The sequence below is a fragment of the Eubalaena glacialis genome, chromosome 20, assembly GCF_028564815.1.
Source record: "Eubalaena glacialis isolate mEubGla1 chromosome 20, mEubGla1.1.hap2.+ XY, whole genome shotgun sequence".
NCBI classification, from domain to species: domain Eukaryota; kingdom Metazoa; phylum Chordata; class Mammalia; order Artiodactyla; family Balaenidae; genus Eubalaena; species Eubalaena glacialis.
The window spans coordinates 6,156,502-6,173,204 of NC_083735.1; the positions used below are offsets into that span (position 1 = coordinate 6,156,502).

The following is a 16,703-nucleotide window of genomic DNA, read 5'->3' on the forward strand; positions in this document are numbered from 1 at the left end:
TTGATGATGGTGTCTTCCCTGAAGCTGTATCACAATTTTAATGCCCAGTGTCATGCTTCCTAAAGTCTGTTTGTCCCTGGACACACCCTACTTACCATAACACTCTTACTGACTTACTCTTTGACTAGAGTAGGTGAGCACTTGTAGTGTCAGACTGGATTAGAATTCAAAGATCTAATTTCTGTTCTCTTTTCTAAAACCTAGGAATACGGTAACTCTAGAAAAAATATTTACAAATAAGAACATGATGGTTTCATTCTAAGAATATTTGAAGGGCTATCAAGGAAAAGGAAATTTGCTTTGTTCTTTGTGGTTCAAAGAGAGAGATTTGGGTGAAGGGATTTCAGTTTATAGGGAAAGAGTTTTTGTCTCAGAACACAGAACATTTCTACAATGTTCTTGTTTTCAAATATTCAGATTTTTTTCAGGTCAATCTTTTGTCTGGTTTGTTTTTTAATGAATTCATTTGCTCAGCAAAAAATACAGGGTTATACTAGGTGCCAATCACTGTGCTAATCTTTAGGGATACAAAGTAAAACAAGACAAATTATGTTTCCTCTCGTACTGACATAGGAAAGATATGTCAGCAAAGTGCCATCCACATTAGACTCAACAGATATGAATCAGGTAGTGGTAGTTAGTACTTGAGCTGATTTCTAGGATGCATCAGGTTAATGAAGTAGAGACAGTTGAGGAGCTACAGTAATTAATACTACATGGCATTGGCACAGACATACATATAAGTACTTGTAAAGTATGTATGTAAAGTATAAGTACATATAAAAGTATGTTCCTACTCTAGTTTTTACCAAAATTTTTTCAGATGGATTTAAAGTTAAAATTTAGGAGTAAACTAATTTGTGAAAGCTAGAAGAAAATACAGATTTAAGATTTTACTTATTATGGGGCAAGAAGTATATAAGCAATATAAGAAATCACAAGGGAAAAAATATATAGATTTGACATAAATTAAATTTTTTTTTAAATTTATTTATTTATTTATTTTTGGCTGTGTTGGGTCTTCGTTTCTGTGCGAGGGCTTTCTCTAGTTGCGGCAAGCGGGGGCCACTCTTCATCGCGGTGCGCGGGCCTCTCACTATAGCGGCCTCTCTTGTTGCGGAGCACAGGCTCCAGACGCGCAGGCTCAGTAGTTGTGGCTCACGGGCCTAGTTGCTCCGCGGCATGTGGGATCCTCCCAGACCAGGGCTCGAACCCGTATCCCCTGCATTGGCAGGCAGATTCTCAACCACTGCGCCACCAGGGAAGGCCCCATAAATTAAATTTTACTCATTAAAGTATTATAAAAAATTTAAAGGTGTACAAAAACTGAGCAATATATTTACCACTTATATAACAAGATTTCCTAATTTTAATAAACAGAATAAATTCAACAAAAAGATACATATTCTAGGAAAAAAATTGGCAAAATATAAAAACATATTTCTTAAAGAATACAGATGATTAATAGCTTGTAAACATATGTTCATCTATACTACTAAACCAAGAAAATTAATTAAAATGATAATACCATTGCTTTTTAACTATTAATTTATTAGAAAAATTGAATGGTAATACTCAGTATTGGGAAACAGAGAATAAGCCCTCTTACTCATTATCAGTGCATCTTTATTTTGACACAAACTTTCTGGACACCATTTTCACAATACATGCCTTAAAAATTTCTAGGAATTTATGCCAGGGAAACAACCTACACTGCCCAAAGATTTATCTTAAATGATGTTTGTAATAGTGATGCATAGCTTCCTATTACTGCTGTAACAAATTACAACAAACTTAGTGCATTAGAAAAACACATTTATTAATTTTTTACAGTTCTGGAGGTCAGAGGTCTGAAATGGGTCTTACTGGGCTTATTGAAATGGGGTCAGATCAAGGTGTTGGCAGGACTGCACTCCATCTGGAGGCTCTAGGGGAGAATATTTTTACTTGTTGCAGCTTCCCGGAGCCACCTGCATTCCTTGGCTCATGGCCCCCTTCCTTCTTCAAAGCCAGCAGTGGAGCATCTTCAGGCTTCTCTCTGAATCTGACCCTGAGTTTCCTACACCTCTCTTTCACTTATTATTAAGACCCTGTGATTATATAACACAGGATAATCTCTGAATATCAAAATCATTAATTTAATCACATTTGCCAAGTCTCATTCAACAAGATAGCATATTCATAGGTTCTGGAGATTACACGCAGACATCTTTGGGAGAGGCATTATTCTTCCTACCACTGAACAAAAGTAGAGAAGTGGTAAAACATGTCAAACCTTCAAATAATAGACTGTGCCATAATCTTTAAAAAATAGCTTGATAAAACTGTGTAATAGTATCATGTAGTTAATTGTAATTCATATAAAAAAATTGGGAGAATAAACAATGAATAGTCTGTTTTTCTGGTTTTATTTTCATTTTTTTCTACAATGAATATAGTTTGCTTTTAAAATCAGTAAAACAGTGGTTTACAGAAACATTGTCAAATTTGAAAGCTTGCATTTAGAAAGGAGGTTAAGTGCTTTCATTTTTTCCTTTAGAAGTAAGATAATATGGATTCTTACTTTGCAAAGCAAAAGTAGTACAGTGAAGGTAAGACTTCTTATGATTCTCTGCTATTTGATCCTACAGTGGACACATAATCAGTGACTTCATTACCAGAGGGTTTTTATTACTGCATTTTGTTGACGTATCATTGACAGGAAACTCATCTTTACAGAGAATAAGAGTTTAATGTTCCCAATATCATATTTGAAATTCTTTGTTAAATTCATATATTGCATGTTTACAAGAAAGAGTACCTTTGTGATAAAACAGAGGGATTCAAGCCAATAAGATAATGACAAGTATATTATAATTTAAATATTTTGATGATTTAATTTTGAAATCCATTTTGGAATGTAACATTAGAAAATGTCCATCCTCAGATTGTTGGAAGAAAAACTTTATGTAAGAGTTTTTGAATGTCAAGAAATTAACATTCAGCTTCAAGAAAGTATAGCTTGTGGCAGGCTGAAATAATGACCCCCAAAGATATCCAGAACCTAGTGCCTGGAATCTGAGATTTACTTTATATGCAAGAGATTTTGAAGTTGTGATTAAGGATCTTGAAGTGCGGTGATCCTCCTGGATTATCCAGCTGAGCCCTAAATCCAAACACAAGTAATCCTTATAAGAAGGCAGTAGAGAAATATTTGTCCAGAGAAGAAGGCATTGTGACTGTAGAAACAAGGCGCTATTTACTGGCTTCACTAGGCAAGGGATGCAGCTGCAGCTCTAGAAGCTGAAAAGTATAAGGATGCTTTGCCCTAGAGTCTCTGGAAGAAGTGAGGCTCTGCCTACCCTTCAATTTCAGCCCAGTGAAAGTGATTTCAAACTTCTGACCTCCAGAACTGTAAGGAAATAAATGTGTGTCAAGCCACCAAGTTTGTGGTAATCTCTTAGCGAGACCGTAGGAAATTAATCAACAGCTACACCTCTTTACATCAGTACTTACTACCAGGTATTCTTACACAGTGTTTGAGCTAAATTTCAGAAAGATAAAAGCAAAGGGTTTGTGATTGCTATGTAATTGTCATCAATAATTTGCAGTTATACTTCTAGTGTACATAACCAGGTGATGTACACATGAACTTTAGTTGAATTAAACATGAATTTGGAAGAAGTAATGTCAGCAAGGTGGTGATAGGAAGTCCCAATGCTTGTTCCCACAGAGAAACACCAATTTATCAGTGATATACAGACCGAAATACTTTTATTCCTTTTATTAAGAAGTTGTAGTACCCCAGACAAACACAAAGCCAAAAACAGTCATGTTGAATTGGGTAAGATGGCCAATTTCACTTTATCTGCATCAGTCCCTAACCCCAAGCCAGGGCCAGGTGAGAATGCCCTGGATCGTGACTTCTCCTTTGGGAGGAAAGAGAAGAGTGGAGCATTCATCCAGTGTTCTGGCTTTTCTGAGGGCTGCCCAAGGAACCGGTTTCTGTTTTGCCTCACTCAGAGCGCTGACAGAGCAGGTGTCTAACTCAGGGCACCGATGGGGACCTGGCATACTTTGGATGCTGGTTGGCCACTGAGAACAAGAGAGATCAGGTCAGCTTGCTACTGTAGAACCAGAACTTGTAGTGTTGCAGGCACAAAAGAAGCAAGATTATGAGATCCTGAAAAAGATACCAGTAAGCCTCTCTAGTTGAGAAAATTGCACTCACAGGCCTTTAGAAGTCACATTCCCCCCGAAAGTTTTTAGAGGCCCGCACGATGTCTAGGCAGGTTGATTAGTGAGGGTCTTCTTCTGTACAAAGCCAGTTCCTTAAAGACTGGCAGAGGTAGCTGCTTTTTCAAATGCATGGACCCCAACACTACGTTATAAGACACATGAAGAAACAGGGAAACACGACCAGAACAAAGGAACAAAATTAATCTCCAGAACCCAATTGTAAGGAAATAGAGCTGTATGAATTACCCAACAAAGAATTTTAAAAATTGTCATAACGATGCTCTATGAACTCAAGAAAACAATGCATGAACAAAATGAGAATATCAACAAAAAGATAGAAAATATTTTTAAAAATTGGGAGATTGAATAAATGCACTGAAAAATTCACTAAAGGGGTTCAAAATCAGGTTGATAAAGCAGAAGAAAAAAATCAGCAAGTTCAAAGACAGGTCATTTGAAATTATCCAGTCAGAGGAACAAAAAGAAAAGAATGGAAAAGAGTGAAGCAAGCCAAACAGACTTTGGGACACCGTCAGGTGGACTAATATATACATTATGGGAGTCTCACAGAAGAAGAGAGAAAGGACAAAAAACTTATTTAAAGTAATAACAACAGAAAACTTCCCAAATCTGGGTAAGGAAATGAACATCTAGATTTAAGAACCTCTGTAGACTCTAACTCATATAAATTGAAACAAATCCACACCAAGGCATATGATAATCAAATTGTCAAATGTGAAAGAATTTTGAAAGCAGCAAGAGAACTTGTCCCCTACAAGAGAAACTCCATAAAACTCTCAACGGATTTTTTGGCAGAAACCTTGCGGGGCAAAGGGAGTAGGATGATATATTCAAATTGCTGAAAGAAAGAAATTGCCAACCAAGAATAAATACTATATCTGCCAAAACTATCCTTCAAATATGAAGGTGAAATGAAGAATTTCCCAGATAAAAATAAGCAGAGGGAATTTATCACCACTAGACTTGCCTTACAAGAAATGCCAAAGGGAGTCCTTCAAGTTGAAATGAAAGGATTTTAAATAGCAACACAAAAGTCTGTGAAAGTACAACGCTCACTGGTAAAGGTAAATATATATACAAATACAGAATACTGTAATACTGTAATAGTGGCGCATAAATCACTTTTAAGTTCTCGCATAGAAGTTAAAAGACAAAAGTATTTTAAAAATCTATAAAATATGTTAATGGGTTCATAATATAAAATGATGTGATTCATGACATCAATAACAAAGTGTGTGTGGGAGAGAAGCAAAAGTTTAAAGTACGTGTATATGATTGAATTTATCAGTTTAAAATAGATGGTTAACTATGTTTCACGTAAGCCCCATGGTAAAAACCACAAAGAAAATACCTGTAGAAGATATACAAACGAAAATAAGAAAGAGATAAAAGCATGTCACTACAAAAAAAAATCAATGTGTCTTTCAGAGGTGTTTTACAGTTTCATTCATGTAACTTTTGAGCATTTCTTATTAAGGGAATGGGGGATAGTGCAGGGGAAGAGGAAGAAACTTACAAGCATGAAAAACCCTTGTCAACAAATACTAGAAGTGGCAGAACAAAGTGTACGCACATTAGGCATATAAAGCAAAAACGTTTTAAAATCCAACCTCCATTATGAACATAAAAATTCCATAGCTTTCCTTCCAAAGGAACCCTGAGCACATGGGCATCAGTTGCTGCAGATCAGCCACGAAGAGTTATTGAACTAAACCACTTCATCTTTTCTTCCCAGGATTGACATCTTCAAGTATGTGATCTATGGCGTTGCAGCTGCATTCTTTGTGTACGGCATTCTGCTGATGGTGGAAGGTTTCTTCACGACTGGGGCCATCAAGGATCTCTATGGGGATTTCAAAATCACCACGTGTGGCAGATGCGTGAGTGCATGGGTACGTTACCTGTCTTTGCTCAGGAGTCAATGTGGGTTTATCGCAGGAGCACACAGGTGTTTGTGTTCATCTGCCAAGAACTGGAGGTTTTTTTTTTAACACAGTAACATTCCCTGCTCTGGTGGCTATTTTAAGTCTTAATAGTATTTTCAAAGTAACGATTATTCCATGTGAAAATTCAGGTTCAGATTCTCAAATCATGTGCAACACAACTCATCTTGCTTCTAGAGGCAGCAAAGTGTTGATTGATTTATGATCTATGTTTCCCAAATGGCTCTGGGTTTCTCATACAATATTTCTCATACAATATTTCTCATACAATATTTAAAATAACAGAAAAATCCATCTGCAACTTATAACAGTGCATGTCTCTCTTCCTTAAATACATGTTTCATGTATTTTACTGTAAATTTGGGTGGGAACTATATTATGTAATTTCTGTTTAATATTGACATAAGGTAAGAATTACTCTGTTATACTAATTGAGATTTTAAATCGTTATTGCTACGATATTTAACGGTAACTCAAACTTACAGTCTAGAGCTAATGCAATGCAGAAAATGCATGTATATCTAGTAAAGCACAAGACTGATGAAAATTAAGAGTAATGTGTTAAAAATACGTTCACATTTTTATGCAGAATAATTTTCATAAATTGAACTTTGGAGCTTCCATCCTTGACTAATGTATTTTTATTATTTCCCAATGTTATATGAGAATGTCTACTTAATTACAGCATATATTTCCTATTAAGTAAGATTCCTCTAATAAGGAATGGTGCAATTTATTTCAGTCTTATAGAAAAGTTCAAAAATACCTGTTAACCACCAACCATTTTTTCCACCAGCTTGTAACAAGTTCTAATATTTGCTCAGTGTCAATAATGATAATAATCTCATAAAATAGTTCGCCTGTGTTGTGGGTATTTGTAGTTGTCTCTGCAATAATTTCTTGTAAGACTCTTTTGGGGAACAACGTTTATTGTATTATCTAAGTGTTTAGGATCAGTAATATCAAATTACGGACCCTAAAGAAGTTTAGTTAAAGATCTTGAATTAATTTAATTAGTAAAATATGAATATTCAGTGGGCCAATTTTCAGTGATACCTAAGGGATTTCTCTATTAAGAAGGCACGTTTGATTTTAGATTCACTTATTCTCTGCCAGTAGACTATGGTGAATTCAGTTAATGATGGGCTTTTTCTTATAATTAGGACAGTATCATTATAACACCACTCGTATGTCTTAGCAAGTCACTTAACTTCTCCGAATCACAGTTTACTCTCTTACATCATAAAGACATTAGATCATCTCTAAAGCTCATTCTAGCTCGAAGAGTCCATAATTCTAAAACACTAGTGAAATCATAGAGAAAAGGGGTCTCTTTTACCATTGGGGAGTGACCTTTCGCCAGGAAGAGTGCAATTGATTAGGTTCTTTCATTGAGATCGTGAAATTTCTGCATAAGATCGTATGCAGAAGCAAAAAGTCATGGAAGAGAACGCCTATCTATGTGCCGTTACTAATTATCCGCTTGCCATTGACACTTCAAAGCTATCTCAAATAAGAATTTTTAAAGCAAAAATGAGCCACATTTTTTTCTATAATAGTAACAATTGTGTCACCAGTCCCACCCAACAGCCCAGAAGGGTGGCAGCAGCTGCGTGGGTCCCTCCAGAGGCGAGGCAGCAGGGAGTCAGCCCCTCAAGACACCCCACCCACGCCTTTAGCACCCCTCCGCACCCGGGAATGAGCGGAATTGAGGGAGAAGCAGAGCTGCACTCTTGTGTGTCTTGCAAAAGCAGCAACGCAGCGCGTGGCCGAGGCCTTTGAGTCAGGTGCGGGCTGTCCCAACATGGCCTCCGTGAAGGGGACCAGCCCCTGCAAAAAGGGGACTGGCTCCACTGCCTGGAAGTGCCCTGCACAATGCACAGCCCTGCAACCCTCTCATGCAGGATTTAGGGCTCCATGGAACCAGAGGAAAAATAATAATAATGTTTTATCGGAGATGGCCAACCAACACATGAAAAAATGCTCAACATCACTAATCATTAGAGAAATGCAAATCAAAACTACAACGAGGTATCACCTCACACCGGTCAGAATGGCCATCATCAAAAAATCGACAAACAGTAAATGCTGGAGAGGGTGTGGAGAAAAGGGAACCCTCTTGCACTGTTGGTGGGAATGTAAATTGATACAGCCACTATGGAGAACAGTGTGGAGGTTCCTTAAAAAACTAAAAATAGAACTACCATACGACCCAGCAATCCCACTACTGGGCATATACCCTGAGAAAACCACAATTCAGAAAGAGTCATGTACCACAGTGTTCATTGCAGCACTGTTTACAATAGCCAGGACATGGAAGTAACCTAAGTGTCCGAAGAATGGATAAAGAAGATGTGGCACATATATACAATGGAATATTACTCAGCCATAAAAAGAAACGAAATTGGGTTATTTGTAGTGAGGTGGATGGATCTAGAGACTGTCATACAGAGTGAAGTAAGTCAGAAAGAGAAAAACAAATACCGTATGCTAACACATATATATGGAATCTAAAAAAAAGAAAAAAATGGTTCTGAAGAACCTAGGGGCAGGACAGGAATAAAGACGCAGACATAGAGAATGGACTTGAGGACACAGGGAGGGGGAAGGGTAAGCTGAGACAAAGTGAGAGAGTGGCATGGACATATATACACTACCAAATGTAAAATAGATAGCTAGTGGGAAGCAGCCACATAGCACAGGGAGATCAGCTCAGTGCTTTGTGACCACCTAGAGGGGTGGGATAGGGAGGGTGGAAGGGAGGGAGACGCAAGAGGGAAGAGATATGGGGATATATGTTTATGTATAGCGGATTCACTTTGTTATAAAGCAGAAACTAACACACCATTGTAAAGCAATTATACTCCAATAAAAATGTTTAAAAAAAAATGTTGTATCGGTTATTCTCTCCTGCTACTTAGTCTTCCTTGCTTCCCTATTTCCATTCTGCTGCCTTTTTTCTTTTTCCAATTCGTAGGTAAATTGTATCTTATAGTCTACTTTTTGTTCTATAAGTTCCTTAGCTTTAAAAATGTCCTTTTGTAGAAAGCTCAGAGATAAACCCACGCACATATGGTCACCTTATCTTTGATAAAAGAAGCAAGAATATACTATGGAGAAAAGACAGCCTCTTCAGTAAGTGGTGCTGGGAAAACTGGACAGCTACATGTAAAAGAATGAAATTAGAACACTCCCTAACACCATACACAAAAATAAACTCAAAATGGATTAAAGACCTAAATGTAAGGCCAGACACTATAAAACTCTTAGAGGAAAACATAGGCAGAACATTCTACGACATAAATCACAGCAAGATCTTTTTTTACCCACCTACTAGAGAAATGGAAATAAAAACAAAAATAAACAAATGGGACCTAGTGAAACTTAAAAGCTTTTGTACAGCAAAGGAAACCATAAACAAGACCAAAAGACAACCCTCAGAATGGGAGAAAATATCAAGAGAAGCAACTGACAAAGGATTAATCTCCAAAATTTACAAGCAGCTCATGCAGCTCAGTATCAAAAAAAACAAACAACCCAATCCAAAAATGGGCAGAAGACCTAAATAGACATTTCTCCAAAGAAGATATACAGATGGCCAACAGACACATGAAAAGATGCTCAACATCACTAATCATTAGAGAAATGCAAATCAAAACTACAATGAGGTATTACCTCACACCAGTCAGAATGGCCATCATCAAAAAATCGACAAACAATAAATGCTGGAGAGGGTGTGGAGAAAAGGGAACCCTCTTGCACTGTTGGTGGGAATGTAAATTGATACAGCCACTAGGGAGAACAGTATGGAGGTTCCTTAAAAAACTAAAACTAGAACTACCGTATGACCCAGCAATCCCACTACTGGGCATATACCCTTCAAAAAGATTCATGTACCACAATGTTCATTGCAGCACTGTTTACAATAGCCAGGACATGGAAGTAACCTAAGTGTCCGAAGAATGGATAAAGAAGATGTGGCACATATATACAATGGAATATTACTCAACCATAAAAAGAAACGAAATTGGGTTATTTGTAGTGAGGTGGATGGATCTAGAGACTGTCATACAGAGTGAAGTAAGTCAGAAAGAGAAAAACAAATACCGTGTGCTAACACATATATATGGAATCTAAAAAAAAGAAAAAAATGGTTCTAAAGAACCTAGGGGCAGGACAGGAATAAAGACGCAGACATAGAGAATGGACTTGAGGACACGGGGAGGGGGAAGGATAAGCTGGGACGAAGTGAGAGAGTGTCATGGACATATATACACTACCAAATGTAAAATAGATAGCTAGTGGGAAGCAGCTGCATCGCAAGGGGAGATCAGCTCGGTGCTTTGTGACCACCTAGAGGGGTGGGATAGGGAGGGTGGGAGGGAGACGCAAGAGGGAGGGGATATGGGGGTGTATGTATACATACAGCTGATTCACTTTGTTAAACAGCAGAAACTAACACACTATTGTAAAGCAATTATACTCCAATAAAGGTGTTAAAAAAATGTCCTTTTGAAGCTGAATATATTAATGAATTTCTATTTGGAATTCTGAGTAATATTTACAGGTGGAATAAATTTTTTTGGAACAACCATATTATTATACGATAAGCTTCCAGAATTAGTACTGAAAGAAACTTATTTTTATATCCCTGTTTTTCTATGCTGTATAAAATGTAAAATGGTTACTAGTAACTGATTCTACTCACAAAATGCAATTGTGCACAGTGCACAAATGCAGTTAATTTTAAAGCAGCTTTAGATCACTGAATACAAGATGCTAATCAATATTCTCTTTTCCTAATGAATACCCTTGAAAGCATAACTTGATCTGCATTATGCATTTCTTCTCATGCAGTATCAAGACCACTTCAAGTTCATTTCAAATTTTTAATGCTGTCATTCGAAATCCTTAATGTGAGGCACATAAAACACAACAGCACAGTATTAACCTTTGGGGGGTAAGAACCATTAACTAGTTTATTAAGATCATGTGAAAGTTACTAAAATATTCTAAGTAACAGATTTTATTTAAATTAAATGGCAAATGGCCCTAAGTTGCATACAAGTCAAACATGTTACTAAATACATTAAACGTGAACTTCAGTTTAAGGAGTATAGAAATATTTATTTTCTTTGAATTTCTTCCCCATTAACTTTTTAAACCAAAAAAATATATATTTATTCAGTTGTAACTTGAGAGGCATTCAGTGGCTCACATTTTGAAATCATGGGATAGTTGTTACACCCATCACTCTTTTCTTATTTCTAAAAATTTCCCATTAGTATTATGATAGCAATATGGATCTCAGAATTTATCTATGCTTGTTCTGACACTTTAGATTTTTAAGCCCAACACTTTTGAAGTAAGAGAGTTCTTAAATGTGCTACTCTCTGTGGAAATGAATACATTTATTTTCCATAAATCCACCTGTTCTAAGTGTTATATAAAGCAGTAAAAATTTTGAAAGTATATGTATTCATTTGCTAGAGCTGCCATAACAAAGTACAACAAACTGAATGGCTAAACAACAGAATTTATTGTTTCACGTTTCTGGAGGCTTGAAGTCCAAGATCAAGATGTCAGCAAGGTTGGTTCCTTCTGAGGGCTCTGAGGAAGATCTGTTCCTCTAGCCTCTGGTGGGTTGCTGGTAATCTTTGGAGATCCAAGCTGATAGAAGCATCACCTCAATCATTGCCTTCATCTTCACCTGGTGTTCTCCCTGTCTACATGTCTGTGCTCATATTTCCCTTCCTGAAGGACACCAGTTACATTGGATTAGGGCTCTCATTTTAAATTTGCTTACCTCTGTAAAAGCCCTATCTCCCGATAAGGTTGCATTCTGAGGTATGGGGGTGAGGAATTCATCATATGAATTTTGGAGGAACACAATTCAACTTATAACAGTGTGCCTTATAACAGCAACAGTATGCCACACACAATATTTAAAGCAACAAAAATAAGCAGTTACTTTTTTTTAACCCCCATTTTACAGACGAAGAAACATATTCTATTTATAGTCCTTCAGTATCCAAGGGGATTGGTCCCGGGACCCCCATGGATACCAAAATCTACAGATGCTCAAGTCCCTTTTATAAAAAAGTGTGGTATTTGTATATAACCTACACATATCTTCCTGTATACTTTAAATCATCTCTAGATTACTTATAATACCTAATACAAAGTAAACTCTGTAATTAATTGTAAATACAATGTAAATGCTGTGAAATAGTTGCTGGTGTGTGGCAAATTCAAGTTTTGCTTTTCGGAACTTTCTGGGATATTTTTAAAGAATATTTTCCATTCGTCGTGGTTAAATCCAAGGACGTCCAAAAGGAAGGACAACTGTATTTATTTTAATCCTTCCTGTTATCTCAGATGTTTATAGATTTTGACTATAGCATAGTAGACTAGTGTCCATAAGACATACTCTATAGAACTACCTTTACATCTATTCACTATGTAATGACTCCTGGCTCATTTTCATAGCTTAAAGTTAAGTTTTAATAATAAATCCAGTATTAATAATAGGAAATGTTTGTTAGGTGCTTACATATGCCAGTTGCTATGCATGGGACTTCATGAAATACTAGGGCATTTGATCCTCCAAACTATGTGAAGTAGATACCAATATTAGTTACCTTCATTTCACAGATGAGGAATCTGCCAGCAAGAGATGCGTACATGGTGGGCAGTGGGGCCAGATTTGGATTTGAGCATCTGGCACAGAGCCCATGTCACTAAACTCATGGTCAGGATTTGCCTTGTCATTTTATGTTTTATTTGGGCTAATGTCATAGGAGAATTATCTGGTTGTGAGAGTTTTTAGTAATTCACCAGTCACTTTTGTTTTACATTTTGGTGAGATCATTCATTGATGATTGGAAAGTTCCTTCGTTGTAGAGATGTCCTCATTTTAACCTTTATCCACAGTCATGAATTATCTCTTTTTACAAGACAAGGATGCTCTGTGGGATATGAAATAACTCAGTCATCGAAGGTACTTTTCTATTTTGATGACTGCCGATAAAGAGTTCTAAGGTGACTTCCTAAGTAAAGTTGTCATCAAGGAACTCTGCATTCTAGTCTGTCTCTAAAATCCAGTATCTTCGAAAGTAAATTAAAAACATAATAAGAGTTTTTGATCCAAGACTGCCAAGTTCCTAGAATAAGCCTTAGTTTCTCTCTAGGATATTCCAACTCTAACCTGAAGAAGGCAACATGATTTGTTTCAGATTATAACAATGCACTTTAACAGTTTCTCAGTAGGGAAAAAAGGGGGAGGTGAGGGGGAATGTAAACTGCTTCAGGCATAGTGGTAATATTTAGAAATAATGTTTCAAAAAGCAGTGCATGTGGCAGATGGCACCAGGAGCTTGTTTGCCACAGGTATCTGAGGTAGATCTCCTGCATGCACTTACAATTTCAGAACTGGACTGTAAATACAGGACAGTACACCAATCTCAGTGTGACCATCCAGACACTAGCTCTGCAGGTACATAAATTATAGCAAAGAAAGAAAACATGGGTCTCATTCTTTTCAGATTTAGGGCATAAAACTTGACAAAAAATTTCAGTTAGCCTTAGAAGATGACATTGACAAAATGGGAAAATCTCTTGTAAAAAGTAAATCTTCTAGTGTTAGAATTTTTAATTCAAGAGACTTAAAACTGCTGGAAATGAAAAACTGAAGAAAAAGTTTGAATCATCCTGATTCCTCTCCAGTCACCATAAGTCAGGATTGGAATTCTATTCAAATAAAAATAACTTCTCAAAATATTGAGCCAAGGTTTTGTCTTGTGTTTGTTTTTGTTCTTTTGATTACTCAAGTCATGAAATATAGTCTTATGCTAAGCCTTTCTTTTTTAAATTTGTATATTCAAGTGGCGTTTTAATTCTCATTGGACTTCTCTATGTATCAGATCATCCATCAGATCATCCTAGGATATAATTTCATAGCATTTATGACTCCTTATATTTTTAAAATCCTAAAGTATTTTTTCAAAAATAAACTTTTAATTTTACAATAGTTTTAGATTTACAGAAAGATGAAGATGGTACAGAGAGTTTCCATATATATAAAACTCAGTTTTCCCTATTAACATCTTACATTAGCATAGTACATGTGTCACAATTAATGAACCAATATAGAAACACTATTATTAACCAAAGTCCATGCTTTATTCAGATTTCCTTAGTTTTTACCGAATCAAATGTTCTTTTTCTCTTCTAGTATCCCACTCAGGGGATACAGATACCATACTACAATTCAGTCATTTCTCCTTAGGCTACTCTGATCTGTGACTTTTTCTAAGACGTTCCTTGTTTTTTGATGATCTTGAAAGTTTTGAGGAGGAGTAGTTAGGCATTTTGTAGAATGTACCTCAATTGAAATTTGTCTGATATTTTTCTCATGATTAGACTGGGGCTTTGGACTTTGGGGAGTATCTTTCTCATCACATTATTTCATATACATCTAAAGTACTATTAATTGAAAAAGAAAACTAAAGACATTAATTAACACATTCTCTGATCCATGTTTTCCTAAACAGAATAGTTCTATTAAAAATAATCATGCTAAAATACAATTTATCATAAATAAACTGTACATAGCAGGATAATACTCTATAGACCTCTATTTTCATTTCTACAGAATCCTCAAAACCCTCAGTTTCTGATTTAATTAATATAAAATTAAATCTTAGACTTTGATGCCCACTGAAAATTTCTAAGGGAATATCTCCATAACTAATGAATTTCCCATTTCTGCTTATAAAGATATTCTAGTTTAAATGAAGTCATTTGCAGGTATAGGCTGTTCAATCAAATTTTATGATAAAGCTAGAAATTCGTCTTAAGGATAGATAGAAAATGTCCTCAAATTCATAGATTTTATGAATCCCAATGTAACATCCTGAATACATTCACTCACAGTAGCTGCTTCTACTGTGAGTAACCTCGATTTTATGTGTTCGGGTGACACTGCAAAGAGAAATATTTTTTAAATTGGTTCAAATACTTAAATTGGTTCAAATATTTCCATACGTGTAAGAGTTATAAATAGGCCACTAGATTGGGGATGAAATAATAACTCTGGATTACAAATGGTCTTTTAAAATATTGATTAATAGATACTTCTCTTTTTCAGTCAGGAACTTCATGCCCACTGTACTGGGAATAATCTCCACACAAAAGATCTTTATATTTTTATAAAAAATTTTTATAAAAAAATTTATTTATTTTTATATTTTATTTTTAAAAAAAGCAAGAGTTATATACTTTTCTGACTTTGCCTTTAAATCAGTAGCATTTTACAAAACATGAAGCTTCACCATATTTTTGAGACTCAATTTCTTTATCTCTTTTTCTCATTTTGAGATTAACTACCATAGTTTGTTTTTAAATTACTTTATGGGGAAATGGTATATTAAGGATATAAAAATCAAAAGTTCACTGAGGAATGACTAAGCCTAGTATGATTATATTGGGATTCTTGGTCAAAAAAACATTTCTCAGATATTTACAATGTAATTGATAATAAAATAGTATTCACTAAGAGGAAGTTTCCTCTGTAGTAATATTTGCTGGAAAAGGCGCCAGTGATGCTTTTATCTTTAATATAATTTGATTTTGTTTGAATTCTGTTTTCACTTGAAAAAGTAAGCTCTACATAAGCACATACATAAAAAAAAAAAGTAAGCTCTACATAAGCACATAAGCTGAGCACATTGATGAACATGGGTGACTTACAGTGTTTGCACAGAGAGTGGTTAAAGTCTGTGATAGATGTTGTTGACCAGTATATACCCAAGGCCTCATACAGTACATGTTGTTGACACATGAGATAATTTAATTATTAATGAGTAAGTGACTTTCATCTGGGGTTCGGAAGATAGAAAGAAGTTCTATGAGTAACCTTCAGGGTGCTAATTAGAATGAACTTTTTAGAATACTGCAGTAATCCAAGTGTTCAATAAGGCAGGTGGAAACTCGTGATGGATCCTGTGTTATATTCTGAAGTATTTTAATTTGATTTGTTGAATGAATGAGACCCATGCAAGGTAAAAAGAAGAAAGCATTACAATTAATATATTTTAAAATAGATTTTATTTTTAGAGCAAGTTTAGCTTCACAGCAAAATTGAGCAGAAAGTACAGAAATTTCCTATATCCCCCCCCACCCCGACATACGTACAGCCTCCCTCACTATCAAAATTCTGCACCAGGTGGTACATTTGCTACAATTAGTGATCCTACTCTGACGCATGATAATCACCCAAAGTCCATAGTTTACCTTAGAGTTCACTCTTGATGTTGTAACTTCTGTGGGTTTAGACAAATGTATGACATGTCTCCATCTTTAGAGTGTCATACAGAATAGTTTTACTGCCCTAAAAATCCTCTGTGTTCCACCTATTCATCCTTCCCTCTCTGCAACCCCTGGCAACCACTGATCCTTTTACTGGCTCCATAGTTTTGCCTTTTTCAGAATGTCATATAATGGGACTCATACATTATGTAG

At 35.9% G+C, this 16,703-nt stretch overlaps 1 protein-coding gene across 1 annotated transcript in view; it reads left to right on the plus strand.

Annotated features, from left to right (window-relative positions):
• Window positions 1-16,703, plus strand: part of GPM6A (glycoprotein M6A) — a 257,123-nt gene that overhangs the window by 226,094 nt on the left and 14,326 nt on the right. The window contains exon 3 of the mRNA XM_061177186.1: window positions 5,975-6,131. Coding sequence (XP_061033169.1) covers window positions 5,975-6,131 — 157 coding nt within the window. The remainder of the gene's footprint in view (window positions 1-5,974; window positions 6,132-16,703) is intronic.